The 25445-nt window shown below is 27.9% G+C and overlaps 1 protein-coding gene across 1 annotated transcript in view; it reads right to left on the reverse strand.

Moving 5' to 3' along the window:
• LOC142331798 (SH3 domain-binding glutamic acid-rich protein-like) overlaps nucleotides 1-25445 on the reverse strand; it is a 62159-nt gene that overhangs the window by 34842 nt on the left and 1872 nt on the right. The window contains exons 2-4 of the mRNA XM_075377916.1: nucleotides 7311-7493; nucleotides 3285-3422; nucleotides 151-203 (exon numbers count right to left, since the gene is read on the reverse strand). Of these exons, the coding sequence (XP_075234031.1) occupies nucleotides 151-203; nucleotides 3285-3422; nucleotides 7311-7493 (374 nt within the window). The remainder of the gene's footprint in view (nucleotides 1-150; nucleotides 204-3284; nucleotides 3423-7310; nucleotides 7494-25445) is intronic.

Genomic DNA, 25445 nt, shown 5'->3' on the forward strand with positions numbered 1-25445 from the left:
TTACAAAAATAATAAAAATTATCATTATAAGGAACAATAATTTAAAATTTCAATCACCTGTTATAAAATTAAGTTAAAAGAAATCAATAAACAATAAAGTAAAAACAGTAACATTAAAATATTAATTAAATAAATCTACAAAATATTCACCTTTCTGGAACTTGTTGATCTCCGCTAACTGCTGATTCTTTATCGGCAGAATTCTGTGGGCAAAGGAAGAAATACATCTAATCAGAATATCCTTAAATTTTTTTAAAATGTTAAAACAGTAGGTAATTTATTTAAATTATTTATTTAATAAACTGCATGTAACAGCAGAATATAGTTATTTTATTAAAAATAAATATTTTTATTTCTAATTGTTTTAATAATTTTATTTTAATGACATCTATCTTCAGTTAATAATTATTTTACAATCAGTAATATGATAAAATACACATACACACACACACACACACGCACATGTGCTTGCATATTAGCTGATTAATTCACCAGATAAAATGCCAACACATAAGTAGATGGTAACATTAAAAAATAAATTTTCCATTTAGTTTATCTTTTAATAAAATTATTTATTTTTTTTTTAACTCCTAAACAGATTTAATTTTTTTAATTTTGTACTCAACTTATTTATTTAAAAAAGAAAATATTTTTAATAATATCCTGCTTTCTGGATTGTCATTAAAAAGATTCATTGCTTACTATATACAATTAAAATGTGATTGATCCAGAATGAAGTTGTTAAAATTTTAAGAAGTAAAAAATAAATAACATTATTCAAACACAACTTTCATAAATGTTCATAATTAAGTTTTTAATTTAAATAAATAACATTCATAAAAAATTATAAATATAAATTATAAATCCGCTTAACAACAAATAGTTGTATAAATTTACATCATGGGTCATCATTCTGTTATGTTGGCTGGCATTTTCAAGAATGAATTAGAAACTAATAATTTGCATAACAAATTTAAAAAACACAAAATATATATAAGAGATATATATAGATGATATATATAAATATATATGAATTAATCATATATAATCAACAATTTAATGATGATGAAAACAAAATAATCAAAAAAACGAATTCTTTGGATATAACATTGAATTTAAGTCAAGAAAACAGCAATAGTATAATTTTCTTTGGATATAAAAATTAGAGTAATAATGAATTTGATATCGATATATATATATATATATATATATATATATATAGGAAACCTATTAAAACAAGATACTCAAATTCATCATGACTCCTCTTTTCATCCTTGGAATCATAAAATAACAACATTTAATACCTTAATCTACAGAAAAATATCTGAAACATAATAACATAAATTTAAACAAAGAAATTAAATAAATTATTCACTAAAATAAAAAATAAAGTATAGATAAAAGATAAAATAAAGCTAACAAATAATAATAACGGAAATAAATAGTTAAAATCAAATATAATATAAATTACAGAAAATTCAATAAAATTTTTAAATCATTCGGATTAAAAACTGCTTGCATAACAAGTAACAAAATAATAAACTACAAAAATAATAGAGATCCTTGAAAAACAATAATAAATTTAATTTAGACAAAGAGGGTTTTTATACAGTTTGGGATATGCAAGCAGCGATTTGAAATATGTCGTTATGACTAATTGATTATTCTCAATCAGAATTAAAGAACACATAAATTGTATGAACAAAGGACACATAGAAAAATCTAACTTTGCCAAACACATCCTGGATCTAAATTATAATTATGATCCTAACAATTTTATTAATATCCTTGATCACTCCAATAATACATATAAAACAAATATTTTAGAAAAATTTCACATGTACAAACATAAATTACAATAAACTGATGAATGAGCAAAACAAGTTTGAAGATGATACTTTATTCGGACAGGTTTTAAACTATAACTAACTCATTTAATATGTGAAGAATTATTACCATGTGTATAATTAGTTATGATACGTCCCTGAAGATGGAAATAATTTTCTGAAAGCACTAGGATGTAAATTTATACAAATATTTATCAGTAAGCGAATTTGTAATTTTTTATATAATACATATATACCAACAGGTCATGTTAAATAAAATTATAATAATAATTTATAAAAACCACTTTTCAACAACATTTTATATGTGCAAGTACTTTCAGATACCAAATCCATCTTCAAGAACTCAAAAAACTTTTATATTATTCTTAAAATAAAACTCATTCATCATATTGTAAGTCTTTATGTAAAATGTAAAAATGTACAACAGTGGTTGTCATCTTTTATTTTAAGAATAATATAAAAGTTTTTTGAGTTCCTGAAAATGGATTTGTTATCCGAAAGTACTTAACACATAAAAAAATTGTTGGTAAGTGGTTTTTTATAAATTATTATTATTCTATAATCATACAACGGACCATATTTGATAAAATTATTATAAATAAAATTAATCTAAATAACATTCAGTTCAATTTAATATTTAATAGGCAGACTTAAGCATCATCCCTTTGCCCAAACTTAGTAGTGAAAGTGAAGAAATAGTAATTTCTTGTTACCTCTTTTACAGAGCTGTATATTTTGCATGACAAATTTTGACATCAGTATATCAAACAAATTAAAACCATCACAGTGACCTGAACTTTTTGTTTTTTTTTTGTTTGTGTGCGCAAACTCAATTATGTGTATGTGTGTTGTGTGTATGTGAGTGTGTGTGTGGGTGCATGTGGTGTGTGTGTGTGTGTGTGTGTGTGTGTGTGTGTGTGTGTGTGTGTGTGTTTGTGTGATAAATATATACAACTCTGAGAAAAAGTCATTCATTAAATTCTCATGGGACCCTATTTAATTTCAGATGCTTTACAAATGTATCAACCATACGAGAACAACTTGGATAGATAAAGCAAAGCAACAAATACTTTTAATTCATTAATCCTTTTCTGTTATTAGTAAACAATGCAGTAAAACTCCTACCTCAATTAAGCAGAAAGAATTTAATTCAAAATGTTTCTTTAATTGGAAAAACATTAACATTACCTATCAATACTCATAAAAAGAGATTATATTAAATATGCAACTTTTACTAACTTATTTTCGAAAATAATACAAACATACTGAACACAAGCTATAATGAAATAGATAATACAAAATTCAGTGAGTAATAATAATTTTTATCCTAAAATTAATAATAATAATAATAATAATAATAATAAAGAAAAAGATGGAGCAGACATTCTATTTTCTTATCATGAATTATAAATCTTTACATCTAATGTAATTAATTACCTCACGGCTAGAAGTGTTTCCATTAACATGACCGTTCTCAACTGCTGATGGTGCTGAAGTTTTATTTGACGATTCAGGCATTTTTAAGAACTTTTCCAGTTCATCATTTTCATTGGCAATATCAAAGTCTTCATAATCCTGTACAATAAAAATCCAAATGTACATTATAAATAATAAAGGTTATTTAAAATTCCCCGCACAAGATAATCTTTATATAATTCCTTCTTTTTTTTATCAAACATTTAGTAAACATTTATCAAATTATAATTTGATAAATATTACTAATCAAATGTTGCTACTGATAAATAATTATTGATCAGTACATAATTACACATTATAAGGATCACATCAGAAATGGGTAAGAGTAATACTGTGTAGAAAAAAAGACTACTGCTTGAACAGACCAAAAAAACTATTATAAAACCTTGATCCGAGTAGTTTCACAGAATACACAATTAACCAGTGTGTAAAAATCTAAATAAAAGTGAAAAGTAAATATAGATATTTACTTCATCATCATCATCTAGTGTTTTACCTGGCAACAGGTCACTTACAACATTAATGTCTCTAATCATCTCTGTCTTAAGACTTCTTCATCTCCTTCTAGTTTCCAGATTGGAGGTGAAGATTTCCCCTCATCTATTAACCTCATTCTTCTTATTTTTTCTTCCTTCCTTTCTCTTTCTACTAACCCTTCCAAATCAGGGAGCAAAATTCCCCTCAATCTAATCACATATCCTAACCAATATTTACTTACATATTTATACTGGAAAAATTAACACATTTAAGACAATGCATGCATTTAAAAATGGTAAATGTAAATTTTTCATAGTAGTTTTAACACTCAAATGTACTTCTACTAATACAGAAAATTACTTAAAGATTTATAAATTTACATCAATAATTTTTTTTAAACATGTAATATATAAAAGGATAAACAAAATTTATGAAGCAACAAATTAATTATGAACAAATGATGGTTTACTTAAGCTGGTAGCACTGATAAATAACTGCCATAATTAATTTACACTAGTTCATTGTTTTCCTGGCTGTGATTATATTTTATTCTTAACAACTGTAATACACCATGTATTCTATTAAATTGATTTAATTTTATAATAGTGTAAGTCTTTGATAATATGTACATTAAAAAAACTTGAAAAAACAAATGTTTCTGCTTTGGTGGTTAATTAATTTAATATCTAACACTTTAGCAGAGGAATGATGTTTAATAAAATTAAACACATAAATTATACAAACATTTTTCCTATTTCAGTTTAATTACTTTTATCAAAGCCTACCAAGTATCTCAGGATGATACAAATGCAATCAACTTAACAATGTACACCTTTACCTTTTAAAATATAAACTAATAATACATTTTTTATATTATTCAATCTGTTTCAACAATTGTCAATAAATGTGCATTTTCAATACTAAAGTTATTAACCTCTTGTTTGATTACCTTAAAAGGAAATTAGGTAAATTTTTTGCTTTAAAACAAAATTTGTTTGATGATATTAGAAGAAAACTAATAAAATGTGAAAAAGGATACTGCCCTTCTTGCTTGTTGGCGCAGGGATGAATACTGGAAATTATGCAGTCTACAATTTTTTACCTGTTTTCATATAAAATTTCTGCGATCAACCTTAACAATTATAGCCATAACTTAACTGTTTGCAAACCAATATGAACAAATAAGGTGTTATTTTGTTTATTATATAAGCCTTAACAATTTATCCAATAAAACATAATTTGATATAACTAATATTTACAGAAATATAACGATTTAAAAAACTTTAATGGCTGCAATTTTATTAATTTCCAAAGTTAATAGTTTCAAATCTATTTATTTGTAGAAGATGAATATACTTATACAAATTTCATTAAAATATCTCACTTGTTTTCCCAAGATGTATATTTTTTTATTGAAAAAACAAAAAGTGGTAGACAGACAGAAAAAGAAAGAAGATAGGACAACTTAATGTAATGGACTTATTTGTTTATTTTGATGATCATGTTTGGCTCTTTAATTTCTGGTGAAAAAAGAACAACTTTTCTACAGAATATATTTATTCCAGTTAATAAGAGCTCATTAATCAGTAATATACTACTTTCATCTTAATTAAAGACTCCTACCTCCCAAAGGTTGTTAGAATAAGTTCATAACATCTCATTACATAAAGAGGAGCCATTTCTGAAAAAAAGCAATGTGTAAAAACAAATTAGCTAATAAAATGGCAAAAATGGTACAATCAGCCTCTAAATTGTCACAGATTACCATCAATACAGTGCTAGTGATTATGAATAATGTAGGGCCTTTATACAAAGCCACCACATGTTCAGAAATACCAACTGGCAATGACTAAATACCTACAATCTCATCCGCTTTGAGAAAGTAAATCAAAAGATAATAGAAAATAGTTTCGATAGCATATAATCGATAATGGATGAATAACATCAGTTAATTCATTCTATGAATGAATATCATTCAATCTTTCAATTAAAGTAATTTTAAACAGCAAATCATACAACTATTGTTAATAGAAGGAAAACAATAAAACAATACTTAATACAAAGATAAGCATCACAATATGTTATTCAAAACAATTACATTTCCTTTTCATAAGCAACAATTAATATTTATCTTGGTCGATTCATACAATAAGAATACAGAAAATATACATTTGTAGCTTTATTATGTTAAATTTCAGCTTACTACTAAAAAAGGAAGTCTACAATTCAATTTCAACTTCAATTTTTTCTTTAGTCGAAAAGATCGAAGTTGCCCAAACCTGAACAAAAATTAGTAACCGATTTCATGTGACTGAAAAGAATTTGGCTGGTGGGCAACTACAGCATACTGCACAAAAAAAGACTTTTAAAAACAACAAAAAAAACTCAATGTAGAAAATTTCTTTCAATCCTAGATTGGCTACATCATTTTTTCCAGCACAAAATTTTAGTATTAGAAATGTCCCAAATTACAAGTGTATAGGAAATTTAAAAATCAGATATAATTCGGACAGATAGAAATGAAAAATAGAAATGTACAGTTACACTTTGTGTAACTCCAATAAGAAAAAGAACTCTCTTATAAGATTTTTCAAGTGGAAAATTTCATGAAGTTGATTTAAAGGAGCTGCAGTAAAGGCACAAGAAAAATAAAACATTTTGTCCAATTCAACTTAAATGTGGACTGGGCAAAGTGTTTTTTTGGATTCCAAAAACATTTTTGTTCAAAACTTCTTGAAACCCATTTTGATCTATCATCCTAAGCCGCTTTATTATACTGGCCATTACATCAGCATTCTATTACCTTTTCCCCTCTCTGAACATTTTTCAAGCAAGCAAGCAAGCTCAAAAAAATCAGCTGGTGCCAAGCTCTTTCTGATCTGCAGACAACATTTAAGTGACAATGTTATGAAAAATGCAGTGCATGATCATAAATTACAAAAAATACTGCGACTACTTCAGATTGATATCCGAACTATTAACGCTATTTCCTTGACAATTTTTTTTTCAGTCGCTTCAAATACTTTCAATGTTCTGGATATTTTCTATATTTGTAGAGGTAGAAGGTACTCTCTGGCTATCCACTATAAATGTCATGTTCAACACTAACATAACAACCATCACTAAAATACTTATGCCATTTGTAAACTTCTGATTTCACCATATGGTTCAAGCAGCATTAATGTATCGGACAGTAATTTTAAAAGACAAATTCTGAATTTGATATTTTTGCAGTTATATTGCTGACATTTTAGATTGCAACATATAAGGCATGAAACAATCAACTTTGGTATTGTTATATGTGTAAAAGTAAACATGTGATGCGATTATATCACTATGTCATGGGTGCTGACAACAAAAAACGTAAAATTGCCTTATAACAATTGCTATTTGAAACTACGTGAAACAATTGTGAGAACTTTTTAAACCTAATTTGTGGTATATTAAAATATTTTTTTTTATGTTTTAACAAGTAACGGAATACTTCAAATGAACAGAAGATATACTTACACCACAGTAGATATCTTCATTAAATATTTGAGGAGGTAATGGATGTTTTGATTCACGAGTTTTACTGTTTTGTTGCATAAATTCCTTATCACTTTCTTTTCCGGGTTCCGTTATATCTAATGTATCATAAGTAATATTTTTACTATCCAAAATCATTAATACTCTCTGCTGCCGTTTTTTCACCTAAAATTAAACAAAATGATTTATAAAATAAAGATTAACAAAAAATATAGTGAAAAAAATTATTTGAAAAATCTAAATTATAACATTATTAATCTAATTCCTGATTTACACTAAAGTTATGAACAGACTGTTAATAAAACAAAAAAAATCACCACGTTCAAACACTTTATACATCACTAGTGAAAACTTTTGAAATTTCTTCCTAGTAAAATGATGCAAGAATGAAAGCCTTTTTTTAAAAAATCAACAGTGATAGTTAATTAAAAGAAAATGTGACAACGAAGTAGTAATACTTTCCTTCCACTAGTTATTTATATATTGGAAAAATAATGATACATAATAATAAACTAAATAATGTTTCAAAAGATTCTAAAAATCAATAATTTTAAACTTTGACTGGCTTCAATATTGTCCCCAAAGTATCTTTTGGGTCCCTTGCACTATTATAAAGCCTAGAAAGGCATAAAAACAATCGGATTAAATATTTCAATAAATAAAAGTGTTCATTTTTCCAATTTTTGGGCCAAATCTTTTTTAAAAATGGTAACATTTACTGAACTTAATTTAAAGTGACATTATGTTTGCAAAATTGTGAGAACATTACAACAAAAAACTATCTACCTCACCCCTGGAAATACTTACCCCAAAATTTTACCAAAAAAACTGCCTCATACACATACGTCTCTTATGTATTATTTAATGCAATTTCCTTCTTGCAGCGTACTCGGGATCCACGATACCAGGAAAGTAAAAGAAGAGGAATGATACCAATGACAGTAAATGGGCCATTGAACTACAGGATTATAAAAATTTTTTTTCTGGTATACTTTGCTCAGTAACATTAGGTAGTGACAGATTCTTCTTTCTATAGCACACGTTATAATGAAGCATTGAACAGATGAACAGCATGCATTTCCAATTAAAGAATTCAACAAAAATTATAATAATTTTATGGCTATTTTGATACCGTTTCAATATTAGTTCTAATAGAATGATACTGTCAGCCCTTGGCATTAGTCTAGATATAGAATTTTATAAGATATAAGAAACTGGTTCAGCATTAAAAAAATGCCTCCTGGTAAGCAAAGGCACATTACATTGACCTGCAGACATGAACGCTATAATAGCTGAAATGCTACCAAGTTCCAAATGGTTGGTCCATCATCATTCAGTTTCATTTGGCATCTTAAACACTAGTGTACACGGACTTTTAATGAGCATTTAAACATACAATTGCATAAAACTTAAGTAAGTGCAGGTATTAAATGACCCTGATTAAGTTAATCTTATTGCTTTTTCTAACCAACTTCAGAATTTTATAAACATTAACAAAGATATTATTCACAATATGCTATTCACTAACAGAAAATTTGAATAAACAAAGCATCCAGTATGGGAAAACAAAAACACCAATGAAATTCCATCCAGAATCACAGCACAGTACTAGCCACTGTAAGGTACTGAAGTAATAACTGCTAGAATAAATGGTCCATAATTCTTCGAGATATGGATGGGAAAGCTGTTACCACCCAATCAGAGCAAACAAGCCTAATGATTGAAGAGTTTTTGCTTCTCAAATATTGAAAAAATTTGAAATCAATCCAAATAGTATGGGTCATCAGAAAAGGTTGTAGCAATAAAAAAATCATAACTCCTGTAAGTGAGATAATGTACTGGAACTGCAAAATAATTGCAATATAAAGTTTTTTTTTAGAGGTGACCAGCCATGATCTTGAGCCAATGCACACAATGGCACAATGCCTCCGCATTACTGTCAGTCAGTCCCATGGTGACAGTTATGGTTAGCAGTGTATAAATAAGTTGTAACTGTTTAACGAACTTTCCAGGATGTTAATGGCAATGATCCCCCTCCCACAGGGCCAGTCCTGTGCTTTGGCCTCTGAGAAGTTCAGATTTGACACCCCTAAACTTATATCCGTGGGGATATGTAACATTTATGATATACAACATTTAAGACAACAGATATCCACTGCTATTACCACAGATATGCCCGTGATGATCCAGCAAACCTGTGCTGGATTTGCAAAAGTCAATATCGGCTGGATGTTTACAGAGTGACCAATGAAACTCATATTGAAACATTCTAAGGTATGTGTACAAAAAAGCTTTTTGATTTGATGAATTTTTAAAAAAATAGTCGTTTGATTATTTCTAGTAGTTTCAGAGATATTTTTTTTTTTTTAAACTTCTGCAACCTTTTTCGATGACCCTGTAGTTTCAAAATGAGGGGATAACCATTCACACAGCTTGGTCATCAATGAACAGATAAAATGATTATTTCCAGGCCCCATTATCATACAAACATTGACTTTGTTTGGCTTTAATGAAATTACTGGATCTCACAGCTAGGTTTTTTTATGATGCTATTTAAGAGTGAGATATTAATCAGTGTTGCACATCTATGAAACAAAGAAAAAACTTAAGAAAATATTTGTCACCAAGTTACTTCAATTTGTATGGATATGTTACATAATGTAGCTAAAAAAATACTCAAGATGAAAAGTTTTTAAACAAAATGATGGCCATTTTCAGAATGTAGTATTCAAGACAGAATTATAATAAGTTGTAGTACATAACATAAATATGTATGCAATCACATGGTAATCACACCTGCCTAGACCAAATTATAAAATTAGCACAATGTTAACTTAGAGGATGTTGCAGACTTCAAAAGGTAATTTCATGGCTTAAAGAAGTGATATTTTTTACGATTATATTAATAATAATTAAATTTAAATTACTTCTAGCACAAAGTTTCTAAAATTAATGTAAGTAATATAAAAAAAATTACAGAAAAATCTTTCTAAAACAATCTTTAATGAGGTGGAAAAAGATTCTAATTCCAAATCATTTTATAATTTACAAATACCTTAATAAAGCAGAAAAATATACTGGCAAAGCAGACGTAATTTTTTTTTATATTTAGTATTGTTCAGAAGAAATGTGACAGAAAATATTTTACTTTAATAATTTTTTTAAATATTTTAGCATTACAGTGTACTTGAATAAAGAAAATGTATGCTGATAGAAAATATTCTTTTCGCAGCCAAGCTAGACAATGTTGACAGTAGTGTGTTATTTTTATTCGATTAATACAAAATTCTAAAATGAATCCATAATTCAATATAAAATAATTTATTCCTGGTGTTTAAACAGCTACTGGAATACTAAGAAAATTATGTAATCAGAAAGGAAATTTTTCAGTAGAATTCTTAGAAAATGGATAAAATCCATCGCAAATATTGTACATTATAGTTGTTAAATAATGTTTGTCTTATTTGGCTGTTAGAGCACAACAAATTCTTGGGTTAATGTGTGCTGTCTAGAATATTTTAACATAATTAGAATGAAATGCTGTATGTAACAGCCTACAAATTGAACTTTAATTTATTTAAGTACGTTTAATACTGTTAATGATTCATATCAAACAATAAGTTTTTTGTATAAAAATTAATCACAATTTTCTAAATGTTTTGATTTTTTTTAATGGTACTTTCGTTAGAATTTTTTTATAGGTTGTATTTTACCAAGATATGCAGATACTTTGGCAGCTCATCATTCTAATTGTAAACATAAAGAAAAAAGTAAGGTTGGTGGAAAATATCGCCTAGTTTTCATCTCCAGTGAAATGACGCCTTACAGAAACTCTTGGGACAAAAAAATGTAAACTAATTTAATGGTTTCATATGGAATTCAATCTGAACAGTGAAAAAAATGCCTCAGAGTAGTTTTTATGAAAAAACGGGAGTTGAAATACGCACTTTTCTACCTTTGACTTGTAATAACTTTGTTAAATTGCCCATAAACAGATAAAACTCTTAATACAAATTTTAAGAAATTTAATTCTAAACAGAATAGAATAAATAAAGTAAACAGAAAGCAAATAACAGTTAATAAAATGGTCTTTATTATTTAGAGCAATATTTTTTATTTAAAACTAAATTTAACTGGAAAATGATTTTTATCGACAACAAATTTATATTTCAAAACTGGTTAAAAATGATAAAAAACAGAAATTTCTGGTCATCAAAATTAATAAAAGAGGTTTCAAAATAAATTATTTTGTATAGGATAGTACTGTATCAACGACTGTAGCGATGTATTTAAGTACTGTTAAAAAAATGATAATTTTAGTTTAAATCAAATTAAAATTAGGAATAATTATTTTGGAGTAATTTTTATTTCATAAATTGGCAGTAAAGTAACAGCTGCCCAGCTAAGTTTCTTTTTAATTGTAATTGTGTTGTTTTGTGAGCTTACAGTGGAGTTTCAGTTCATCAGTGCAGTTTTCCTGTTCAATTAGACGGCTGTACTTCAATGCCATACTTATTTTCGAATAAGTTTATTATTTTATATTTTATGGTGTGTGTGAAGGCAGTGCTACGGCCGCTGTTGAACAATATCGACATTGTTATCCTAATCGCAGGATTCAAAATCTAAGAACTACTGCGATATTTCGTATGTTACGGGAAACTGATCTCTTCGCTATTCCGTTATGACCGTCCACTCCAGCATAATGTTAATGTCGATGAAAGCATTATTGTTGCTGTTCAGCGTAGACCCGGTTTCAGTCCAAGACTCTTTCTAACCGGTTGAGAGTTTCACAAACTAAAGTATGCAGGACACTTAAAAATAACCCTTATCGTATCATAAACAAAAAGTATAACATGTACATACAGGAGACCCTGCCTTTAGGTAGGGTCTCACCTATAAGGTATCTCATCGATATTTCTTCAAGTAAATTTATTTACGGATGAGTCATAGTTCACTCGTGATGACGGAAACAACACGAGAAACCAACACTCACGGACAGAATTGAACCATGCGACGGTGGAACGTAACTTTCAACAGCGATTTGCCGCCTAATGTAGTGTGGGATTATTCATAATCGGTTGATTGGACCGTTTATTTTCCAAGGACGCTTAACAGGTGAGGCGTACTTACAGTTTCTTCAAGAACAATTACAGCCATTGCTTGAAGATGTTCCACGTGGAACACGACGCCGAATGTACTTCCAGCACGACGGCTCGTCTCCAAATTTTTCTCTTATCGTTTCCAATTACTTAAATCATTAATTCCCAGATAAATGGATCGGTCGAGGCGGTCCACAATCCTGGCCACCCCGATTACCAGATGTTACGTCAATAGATTTTTATGTATGGCGTTAGATGAAGCGTAATATTTATAAGCTGAAAGCAAATACCCAAGAAGAGTTACTTGCCAGTATTATTGAGCTTGTGCGCTCAATGAACAGCCTCGATGAAATAAAAAGAGCAACACGAGCAACCCACAAACGTGTAGCAAAGTGCATTGAAATAGATGGAGACATTACAGAAAATTTATTGTAAATTTTATCAATTTTTTACGTTAAAATCATTTTCCAGTTAAATAAGTCCATTTTATTTAACTGTTATTCGCTTTCTGTTTAATTATACTATTCTGTACAGAATAAAATTTCCTACAGGTTTTATTAAAGAGTTTTACGCATTTATTGGCAAATTAACAAAGTATTAGTAGTCAAACATAAAATGCGCGTTTTTCGATTCCCGTTTTGTTCGCTTATCGCCGGTTTTCTAAAAAACTACTTAATTTCATTTTTCGAACTCATTTTTTTTTCAATTTATCAGATCGAATTTCATATGAAACCAGATAATTGGCTTACATCTTTGCGTCCCAAGAATTTCTGTACGGCTTCATTTCACTGGAGTAGATGAAATCTAGGCGAAATTTTTCACCAGCCGTAACTCGTTAACGAAGCGTTTCCGGACCTATATTTATATGTACGTTTTTCTTTATTTTTACATGTGGAATGACCTGTCAAAGTATCTGCATCACTTAATCGTCATCTGCAATCACCCGGGTTTTTCATTTTTGAGGAAATAAATATGAAAATTAAAAGTTTAAAATTAAATGAAAGTAATATTAGAGAATTACAACGAATGAAAATGTTTCGTGCAACGATTAGTTTTCAAATAACACAGCGGTACAATGCAAATAGACAACATAACAAAAAGTAAAGACGTAATAATCTGTGAATGATTGAATGCAAAAACAGAGCAACAAAGTAGGCCAACAATTTCTGATAATTACAAGTTAAATTTAACTGGGCAATTTCGAAGAGATCCTTACGGAGGTAAGTAAAAGGAATGCCTATTTCACAACCAATTGTTCTCAAAGCTCAAACTTACTAGTAAGAATGTTGGTAAGAAAATTAGTTCAAAGCAGTTGAATACTTTATAAGATGGCACACATCATACGGAAACGATTTCATGATGAAACCGCAACGCTTTGATTAAAGGAATAAAAACGAAAAATGTAAACAATACAGTATGAAGAACATATGAAATTATGGTATAAAACCGGTTTTCAGATTACTGTCATCAAAATCTTTATCCGAGTACGATTAAAAATGCATCAAATAAATAAATACCGATATCCACGGCAGAGTGGTAGCATCTCGACTTTTCATCCAGAAGTACTAGGTTTGAATCTCGGTCAAGCATAGCATCATTTTTTTTTATTCACTACAATATTTTATTTTCCATATTTCACACACAAACTTCAAAGCTTCTGTGTTATTTCATCAACCACAAAAATAAATAAATAATTTCATAATCTACTTATTGTACTTCTTGAAACTAAGTTATTTTTTATTAATAATTAAACATAAAATATACTTTAAAAAGTAATCTCTGTTAATAAACTGATTAAATTATATTACTACTTATTTTGTTTATACAATTTGATCTATAGAAAATATATATATATATATATATATATAAAATTTGTTAAAAGTTTAACCTGGCAAAGCAAATTTCCATTTTAATGTCCCAATGGTTCCACTTTTAAATGTTATTAGTAAATGTAGAAGGTTATTTTTTGTTTAGACTTCATACAAATTATTCGCTATCAGCGGGCTAAATATTTAGAAAAATGTAAACCCAAATGAGACAGAATTTAATATTGCACAAACTATCCTTAACTCACAAAGATAGACAACGTGAGTTACAGACAATTTGGATTGTAAAACTTTCAAGTAGGATTATTAAGTGAGGAATCTTTCATAAACAATATTTTTTTATTTTATAGAATTTTTGGTATTACGGTCAATTCATTTGAAGTGTCCCAAAAGACATAAGCTGGTTGCTTGACCAATTAAAAAAAAAATTGAAACTTACCTACTTGTTTCAGGACCTTAAAACTATTTTTTTAATTTTTTTTAAGCAGTTTACCTGTGGCGGCCACTTTTGTTACAGTGTGCACACCTATTTTTGTGATTGTAAGGGTTTAAGGAAAAAGTAATAACTAAAAAGCTATTGGTCCCGGAAGAATGAAAAAAAAGCAACTTAATCATATTTTCTCAAGGTAAAATAGTGGTTTATTTACCAATCTCTCTTTCTTTCTATAAGAAAATTACCAACATATATGAACATGAAAAAAGGTGAAATTACACTTTTGGTAATTTTTTTCAAGAGGCAGGATGGCATAAACAGTTTATTTTTATTTTTTTATATGTAGCTATATGTTAGTAGTTTTACCATAAATAATATTAATGGTGATATACTACCCTAAACCTTTCAGAATTTTTGAAGACTAAAAAAAAATTCAAATTTTGGCTTCAAATAACTCTGATGGGCTGGTGATAAAAATCTCAAATTTGCACAACTTTCAATGTTTTTGTAGATGTTTATGGCAAATAAAAAAATTTTCTTGTGTATTGTACAAGAAACAAGTTACAACCTCTCAAATCATGAAAACCTGTTAAAAGCCACCACCATTAATATTATCTAAAGTAAAACTACTAACATATACCTACAAATAAAAAACTAACTCAAACTATGTATGTCATCCCTGCCTCTTGAAAAAGATTACCAAAAGTGAAATTTCACCACTTTTGTTCAACCTCATTGGTAATTATCTCATAGAAAGAAGAGAGGTAGGTAAATAAACCAATCTTTTACCTTGAGAGAATATGATAAAATTACTTTTTGTTTCATCCTTCCAGAACCAATAGTTTTTTAGTTATCATTTTTTCCGTAAACCCTTACAATCACAAATTTTTGTTCAGGTGTGCACACCGTAACAAAAATGGTCGCCACAGGTAAACTGCTTAAATAAAAAATTTAAAAAAAAAAATACATTTTTGAGGTCGTGAAACATGTAGGAAGAAAGTAGTAGGCAGGTTTCAAATTTTTTCGAATTGGTCAAGCAACCACCCTTGGGTCACTTCAAATGGATTGACCCATTAATGTAGTAGGCGATCTACCGCTGTAGTTAGTTCTGAGATGGCACCACTGACATGCTATATTAAAATAAGAAAATAAATAAATAAAATTACGTTTGCTTCGCTCCCTACTCAAAGTTGAGCAAAGTGAGTATAGGTTAAGTTTGGTTGATTATATTTATAATTTTATTTAATTTCTTATTTCAATATAACATTTCAGTGATGCAATCTAAGAATTAACTAACTACAGTGGTAATTCACTTACATTAACGCCGAATTTTTTTCTGTTAATGCAAATATTGCATACATAGAATAAAATAAAATTAGAAGGATATAAAGCATATATTACTAACACAATCAAAATAAGTTTTCTTGACATCTTTTCTGTTATAATGGTAGTTAAAACAATTCCAATTTAATTATATGCATTATGTATGTTTCTGAATAATTATTTGTATCAATAAAATATAGAAATTCATTATTCATTACGCTATAGCATGTTAGAGTGGTCTCTTTCATTCAAAAGGTTTGAGTTTGATTGTTAGTCAGGGCTTTATATACTTTAATATACTTCATATATCACAACACTTATTTTGCATCTTCCATACATATATATATATATATATATATATATATATATGAAAGAATATTGCAAAATAATGAATAACTGTAATTGGGGTCAACATATAGTTACTAAGAGTAAATAAGTACTGAATTCATGTTATTTTATATATATTTGTTGCATTAAGCTTTTTAATGAAATCTCTGCAATATCAGCTAAAATAATTTAAACAACTTGCACATAATTCTAACAGATTTGTTTTTCAAACCTCAAATTTAAATAACTTCCCTTGAACAATTTAATACAAAACTTTCAGACTGTATTAATCCATACATAGTAATGTAAGATACAGTCTAAATTATGTATGTCATATCATATCAGTGAAAGAAAAAACTCTCTGCGAGGAAAAAAATGATAGATAAATTGTATACAAAGATTTAGTTTACAGGAAGAAAACATAAACAAGAAGTAATAATGAACTTTATTAAAAAATTAACTCGTAGCAATCACAATGAAAACTGTAATTGGTGGCTCATTTACTGGGCTTCTGCAAAATTATAGTTTCACAATAACAGACTAAAGTACACAACAACTTTAAGAAAGTTTTAATTTTATATCAAATTAAACATAGTAGATTCCCTGCATTTTCAAATAATTAAAACAACATTTATAAAGCTTAATGAAAAACTTACCATAATTCTGTGATGTAAGAATCATAACTATACTATTTAAAAAAAAGAAATATAAGGTCTGAAGTTCAGTAGCAGCTTCACCATCCAACCAAAAATTTTATTATTTAAAATTTATCGAAAAGTGAAAGGTCTTCAATAAAATTCAGAACAGTAAATATTTTAGTGATGGAATAAAAAAATAATTAACTTAAAAAGTAGTCTAAAATTTAAAAAATACTAGCTTTTCAATTCTTCTATAACTTTCAACTTTTTGTTAGCACAAAATTAAGGGTTACTAAGTTGTTTATAATTACTTTTACTTTTTCAAATTTGAGGGAGTATTATTTCATAGTTTCTCAACGTTTTTTCTGAGTTGGTTATTTTTAATTAAAATAAAGCGTATTATATTTTACATTATTTTTGTTTACTTTTACTTTTAATTTGGATAAACATTTAAAAAAGGAACTTCTGATACGAAAAAAGTGCTACTGTTAAAAAGAAATACAATGGTGAGAAACCTTCAAGTTAATAGAAATAAGAAAAAAATGCAGACCCATGACTTGAAGAGATTTACAAACATTCACAAAGGCCTTTTACAATGCTGAATATTCATTAGTTTAGTTTACTAAATTAATGAATATTAGTTTACTCTGACCGTTTAGATGAATTTTCTTGAATTTTAACATGAAAATAATTTAAACATCAGAAAGACATCTGAACACATGTTACACTTTAAAAATTCAAAACTAAGTAATGATGCTGGCAAAAAAAGAAAAACATCTAAATAGTTAATTTAAACCATAAAATATTTAATTTAAAAATTTTCTCCCAAATCCTTCTAGAAGAAAATTACTATGTGACCACCAGGGGAACTACCTTCATAAAATAAAAAAAGAATTATTGAAATCGGTAAATCTGGTAAATCTTTTTTCAACATTAATATATATATATATATATGTATTTTGTATAAATAATTACAGATCAAATTACGAAACTCTACCTTTCTGGAAGTCTGTTAAAAGTTTGAAGTAACATTAAATGATCTCATTACACCTTAACCAGTTAAGAGTACACTACCAGAATAAATATTAATAGTGTTGAATTATTGGTTTATACATGGTTTCTAATAACATACAAAATATATGACATGAGTCGCAACTGAAATTTAAAGAGGTTGCAATATAATAAGAGTACAATAAAACAGCCTATCATAACATATAATGAACAATATTATACACATACCCTGTTACTTATATTTCATTAAGTACTGCATAAAAAATATTTATGAATTCATTTTACAAATACCTTAACTCAAATTTCGTGAACTTCCTTCATCTTACAATAATTGCATCAGGCAACAGGCAACCGCCTTCAGCCAGCAAATGAGATTCTCTCTGCAAGTGGAATGCATTGGACCCTCCATAAAAGTAGGGCCCCATCAGGCATATTTCTACTAAACTGAAATGGTTGAATGTCCAGGATATTCAATAAATAGGGGGATAAAACATCTAAACATCCCCTAACAACCATGTATTCCATTCTACTCTGTTTTACAAATGTGCTTTTTTCAATTGATAATTAATAATTTAAGTAGTGGTAGAATTTAGAGCTAGTGTGAACTGTATTTTTGTTGAGATGGTAGATGATGAAATGAAGCAACACTATGTTTTTTTTGAATCGTTATATTTAATTTCTTGTCGACCTTGACATTTAGATTGAATTACAATAGTTACATTAAACTTAAGAATGTATGACACTTTAGTCATAATTGAACTTGAACATTATCAAGAAACTATGAGTCCCCTTGGAATGAAATGAAAACACGACCGCACTGTGCAGGATTCTTACATAGAATGGTCATATTAGATTAACTCGCCGGCCAGCACTAGTAGATGCTAGAGTGCAGCACCAACTGGCTCAACATAGAATGGAACAAGTAGATTTTTGAGGGGAAAAAATTAAAAGGAGGGTTAAAAACACATTTATAAACTAATCCTACCTACTCAATGGCATTTGTATGCGTGTCTATGTGTGCGTCCCCCTTAGCTTAGCACTGGGATGTACCAATCACTAGCGGAAAATCCTGATTCGTTAGTATCAATTTCTAATTTAACTTCAGTTATATCAATTTGCATTATTCAAAAAAAATTTTTACACAAGAGGTAATCAATTTTGGGCACCATTCCGGGACGCCGCCCGCTGCCAGGGCAACCCGGAGGGACTACCTGTGGAGGCATGCTGTAGGCACACCCTGACACTAGTTCAATCATAAAATACAATTTCTACAATTTTTTGAGTAGCAATGATGTTACATCAGGATTTGAAGAAAGCTAGAAAAGGTTTTCAAAATATTTTGTTCCATAATGCTCATTTGTATGATGCTTCCATGATTGTATCAAAGGTGATCATATCGTGATATAGAGAATACTTCCTTCATGTAATTTTCTTCTGTCTTTATTTTAAAATAAGAAGACTACATTATAAGCCTACCTTTACCCTCTGACAAAAGTAGAACTTTAATTATGGAAAGTATTTAATGTAAACAAAAGTTTCAGATATAATTTGTTAACATTTAATGAAGATTAAATAATTTTCTTATTAACTGTTGATAAAAATTATATTCAAAACTCCATAACAAAACAAAAAATCCTTCCAACAAAGAGGTTCTAAATCAATTGAAACATTTTAAAAATGACATAGCCAAGTCTGAATCATGAATAAGTTTAAATCAGTTCATAAATTTCATTAAAAACAGATATGCTATTAAGAAATGGTATTCACAAACTTTCAATATATACACAGAGAGTTTACTAACATCAAACAAACTCAAGAATAAAATGTTAAATTAATGCAGATCTAAAGATCCTTGATTTTCTGTCCCTAAAACAAAGTTGACAGCTTCTCATTACATAAGATATTAAATCCAAATTTAGAAAATTTCAGAATTTTAAGAATAATAAATTTCAAAAAATAATTATTATTTTCAAATAATTCATAAATAACAAAATAAAAAGTTATAAGTTGACATCTTGATACAACGAAAAGCAATATAAAGGTTTTTTTTTTATGAATTAATTCACCACAGAGCTTGAGCATGGGAATATGAATATGGAAATTTGTACCGTATGAAAAATGTTATACCTGACCAAGATTCGAAACCAGGACTTCTGGATTAAAGGCCAAGACATTACCACTCCATCATGGAGATTGCCAAATTAATTTTTTTTAAATTAAAATATCTATTATTATCTGACCCATCATAATAACTGAGATATTATTCTCTAAAGTATTTACTTTAAAATTTTTGTAAAATAATTAAGTTCAATGAAATTTGGTTTTTAAATTTCTAAAAATAGATTTCTATATTAATTTTTAAGTAAAATATGGGGAAAGAGGAGTCATTTATAAGAATATATACAAGAATATAAATATAAAGTAGCTGCAACAAAAAAAAACCAGTCTAAACTCAATCCCAAAGCAATGAGGTATGTAATAAAAACAAATAGCACAGAGGATAGTGAAATGGGCGAGTTGTTCTTTTTTCTTGAAAACAGCACCAAAGGAATTAAAAGATAAATTTGAGAGCAGTTATAAAGAAAGAATAAAGATGTTAAGATCTGATTTTTTTTGTTGGTTTTTCCCGAAACCAAAATCAAATTAAATGAAACAGAAATTAGATGGATTTATGAGAAAAATTCTATTTTAAAATTAAATAAGAAATTGATGTACATTATGAAATACGATAGAAAACGAAAATTATAAGTAATTATATTAAATGCTATAATAGCAGAAAATGATAATCCGTAAGTTTTACAAAAGACAGTTAAAATTGCAACAGATGGATGAAACAAGGCATCATCAAAACAGACTGGAATGAGCATAGAGAGCTTTCATGCAAAAAATATCTACTAATATTTTAAGAATTGCCAAGCAATTCTTAAAAATAACTGTATGGAAACTATCAATTTGATAATGAAAAATGAACAACGGCAAAATCAGACAGAAAAGAATAGACTTTTGAAATGTAGTCTTGTAGAATGTAGAAAATCATGCGAGTCAATAAAGTTGTGAAGTTTGAGGCAAAGTGAACTTTAACATGACAAATATAAGTAGATGTAAATCTGTAGCAGAATCTTAAAAACGTACACCCAATTTGGTAAGTCAGTAAATGTTTGCATCTCGTTAATAAGGAAACATATGTTTAGTATAAAATATTAACAAACAGAAACCAATAAGAGGAACAAATTAAAACTCGAATGACTCAACTCAAAACAAATAAATAAAAATAAAAGATTGATAAAGATACTAAGGTAGGTAACAAAACATTTTGGCACTTTTTTCTATAAGATTAAATAAATATATCTAAGAAAATGATATTAAATTTTACACACAAAAATATTATAAAAAAAAAGCAGGGATATTTAATAGGTAAAATGATTAAGAAATGTAAGTGATATCAAAATAAATAATTTTATTACAATAGTCACTAAGCATAACATTAAAATAATTTTATAAAATTGTTGATATTAAAAGAAAATCCATAAATATATACATTAAATAAATGTTAAAAATGACTAATCATGTGATGATATTTTTTGTCACTAGTTACATCATTACTTTATTCTAAAGTTTTTTTTATTTTTTCTTAATATTCAACGAAGATCATTTAATCTCAACACATACTGTTACATCCTACACGTTCATTTAACTGCTTTCTGTATTCTGATCTTATACTTCTGTGGCACTAGTTAATAATTACAGCTATTGAAAAAACATTTTTATTATCAAAGATTTTACATAAAATGTAAAAATGTTCATACCTGATGTTGAAAAATTAACATGAGTTAAGTTTACAATGAATAAAATTTCAAAATTCCAGCATTTTTTTTTATTAAGGTAAATAAGATCACAGTAGAGGAAGTGGAGATGCTCATTATAAAAACATAAAAGACAAAAATCCATTTCTTTTCAATGATTTTAACATGTGGGCACATGTATAAGGTGTGTGGTTATATATGGGCACATACACATGTAGAAGAAATAGTAAAGGAGCTGAAGGAAAACATTTTGAGCAGAATAATATACAAATAAAAACAAAAGATTACTACAATTCAGTGACGTTCTATAAGAAACTAAATGCAAGTTAATAAGGAGAAATAATAAACTATATAGATTTAATGATCTAAGAGAAATTCAGTTTGAAATAAATAACTGTATAAGGCCAGGAGAAAATGTAATGATGTAAACAAAATATTAGTTTAAGGTGACCATAATATACAAGGAAACTGAAAAATTATTTTCTATGGGAAGAAAAATCACAAAATAATGACCAATGTAAAAAGCAATGTGAATTAATTACATACTGACATAAACAAAAAAACTTTAAGAAAAAATGCTTAAAGATAAAAAAAAAACATTTAAGAGAAATCTCTTAAATTTGTTAAATCTCTAATTTTTGAAGTCCGTGCTAAATTAAAACCAACTACAAACAATAATTTTAATGACTGTTACTAAACCCTTTAAGAAGATCTGAAAATAATAATCTTTTATCTTTCAATCCATTTTTTATGTCTTCATAATTTTTTAAAGGGTATTTTATTTTAAACATTAGTTTTATTTAAAACAAAGGAAAAGAAAAAACGTAATATGAAAAAGTCATTTTCAGAAAAAATTAAGTGAAAAAATATAAAAACTGATACAGACTACATAAAAATACAGCTATCAAGTACAAGCTAAGGATCTTTGAAATGCAGGAAGAGTTATCTTTTTTAACCCCAAGTTTTTTAAATAATTTGTTTTTTTTTCATTTTCATGTTAAAACAGTTTACGTAAATCAAAGCAATATCACACTCTATATGACTACCCAAATATCAATTTGATATTAAGCCATTGTTATTAAGAAAAATCTTCAAAAATGTCTAAGTAACAATTTTTCATTTAAAAACTGTTTCACTTACATATTTGGATAAACTGTAGCAGAGGCAGCAAAGAAACTTACTCTATAAGATAAACATAAAACTCAATGGTTCATTTTAGAAAGGCTTTAAATTTTGAGTGTAACACTTAATTAAATTTAAAACAGTATTAAAAACAAACTCTTTTGAAACTGTTTTAAAGGAATGTAGAAAACTAGATAGGTTGACAGTTTAAGGAAAAACTTAAGAAAAGAGAGGTTTGTGAAAACACTCACAAGGGCTAGATTTTTAGAAAACTAAGATACACAGATTTAGTTAATTTAGAAGTAAAAGTAACTATAAAAGGCCAAAACTCTAAGAAACAAAGATTAGAAATCATAATGTTAAAATCTAAAAATATAGTTTGCCAGTAGTTTAGCATGGGAAGGAAGTATCATATGCATCAGTTAAGTATCATATGTATCATAAGTAAGCAACTGATTAAAGAAATGTGTTACCCAACATAAAACATTTCTTTAGTTACCAGATAATTTCTTTTTCCAGTTACATATGAAAATTAAACACAATAAAATGGCACAGAGTACAATACGGGAAAAGTAAATTCATCTGCATACTTGTTATGATTTCTGTATAAACTGAGGCTAATTGCAATAACCCTGTAACACTTAAAGATGTAAAAAGGAAATACAGTACGAAGAAGGGGTATTATGTTAATTGGTTACTCAAATGGGATAAAAAAAAACTTGTTTAGAAAGTGAACACATTAATGAAAAACTTTCTATTGACATTCTCTCTATTAAATCAAATAAAACCGTCTAGTAAAAGAGAAAAAAAAACCGAGTCAATTGTTAACAGTCTCATATATAAAATAACTATTTAATTTTGAGGTATCTGAAATAGTATACATTGGGAGATTTTTACATTCTTCAATTACTTTTCAGATAAGAATTTCTACACCTGTCACTCTGGTACCAAAGTATAAAGAAAATAAAGTAATCTCTATAAAAACTATCTTTTCAAGAAAATGTGTCTACTACTGTATCCATTGGGCTCATTTAGAAATCATTTTAAACAAACTGGTACACTACAAAAAAAAGACTGAAATAAAATTTAGGTGACAATTTAATAATTGAATACAAATTAAAGTATTTTCCCACTTTAACCAATACCATTCCTGGAAATAACTCAATGCTTTTGATATTGTAGAGAAATTCAATGATTAAAAACACAAATGGCAACAGTGCATATTTTTAATTGAATAAACTATTCAAATTAACTATCATGACACTGTGGCATTCCTAACAAAAAAAAACCTATTTTCACCTATTATTTTTCACCTATTATCACCTATTTTTCGAAAAGGATTTCCAATATTATAACCTTTATTTATTTCAAAATGTTGGTTGTGCTTGAAATGTATTCCATGGAACAACAACAGCTTGTGTGAGATAAGATCTTTATTTCTGAAGGTGTAAAACCGGCTGAAACTTGCTCATGGATATTTATCATACTACGGTAAAAAGTGTATTAACTGTGCAAATTTTTATAAGGATTGTACAATTTAAATCAGGTGAAAAAAGTGCCACTGATTTTCACTATACCAAAATACAAGTGGAAGTATCGACTCCCCTTTGTAAATCACATAAATGCTCTTATTTATAAAGATAGATGCATAAAAAATTGGAAAAATTCAAAATTTTTAGTGTAACAATTGGTACAATTATGAGGTATTATTGGAGAGCGTTACTATCCATTATCCTTGATAAGTTGAATTTCCACAAAGTATCACATTCAAGATGTTAACTTAATAGATAGACAGTCAACTCAAAATCACAAAGACCTAAATTCACATTTCCATGGAACTTAAACATTGGTTTTTGGTAAAAGGTAATGGATTTTTTAAACTGCTTAACTTAATTCATCATTTTGAGCTGGAATCCAAACATGAATATAAGGAATGGAAACTTCAGAGTTCGGCTGAAAGGAAAAACTTCAGAACCTATACATCACTCAGTAAAATGATGCTTACAGTAATTTAGATAAATAAAGACCCAATCTATTGAAATCATCTGGAAGAAAAATGTTCAATCAAAAGTGTGTACTACTGTAACATACTAGAAAATAAAGTAAAACTAGCAGTAGGGAGGAAACATCCTGGTTCTCTCTAAACCAGCATAACTGAATATGCGTAACTGTATAGGTTGGGCTTTATCACTGCGTGATAAAGCCCAACCTATACTGCTCAAAACACAGAAAGTCATTCAATTGTTGAGTCGGAAGGTTTTTCTACATCTACCTTACAATCAGGATCACAAATAACCAGATTTTTTTTGTTTGGTCCTCTCAGTTTTTATATTCCACTGACTTTGTCAACAACGCACAGGTCAAAAATTCAGCACAAGAACACCTCTAACACAAAGGTGAACAATCCTTTACTACTATAATAAGAAAGCTCAGAGGATGGGTTAAAGGTCTAAATATTAAATGGACTTATGTAAAAAATTATGTTAATTAGTTTCATTGTCTTTTTATAAATAATAATTTTTCTGGTCATTGGTC

Source organism: Lycorma delicatula, chromosome 10 (assembly GCF_047948215.1).
Source record: "Lycorma delicatula isolate Av1 chromosome 10, ASM4794821v1, whole genome shotgun sequence".
NCBI classification, from domain to species: domain Eukaryota; kingdom Metazoa; phylum Arthropoda; class Insecta; order Hemiptera; family Fulgoridae; genus Lycorma; species Lycorma delicatula.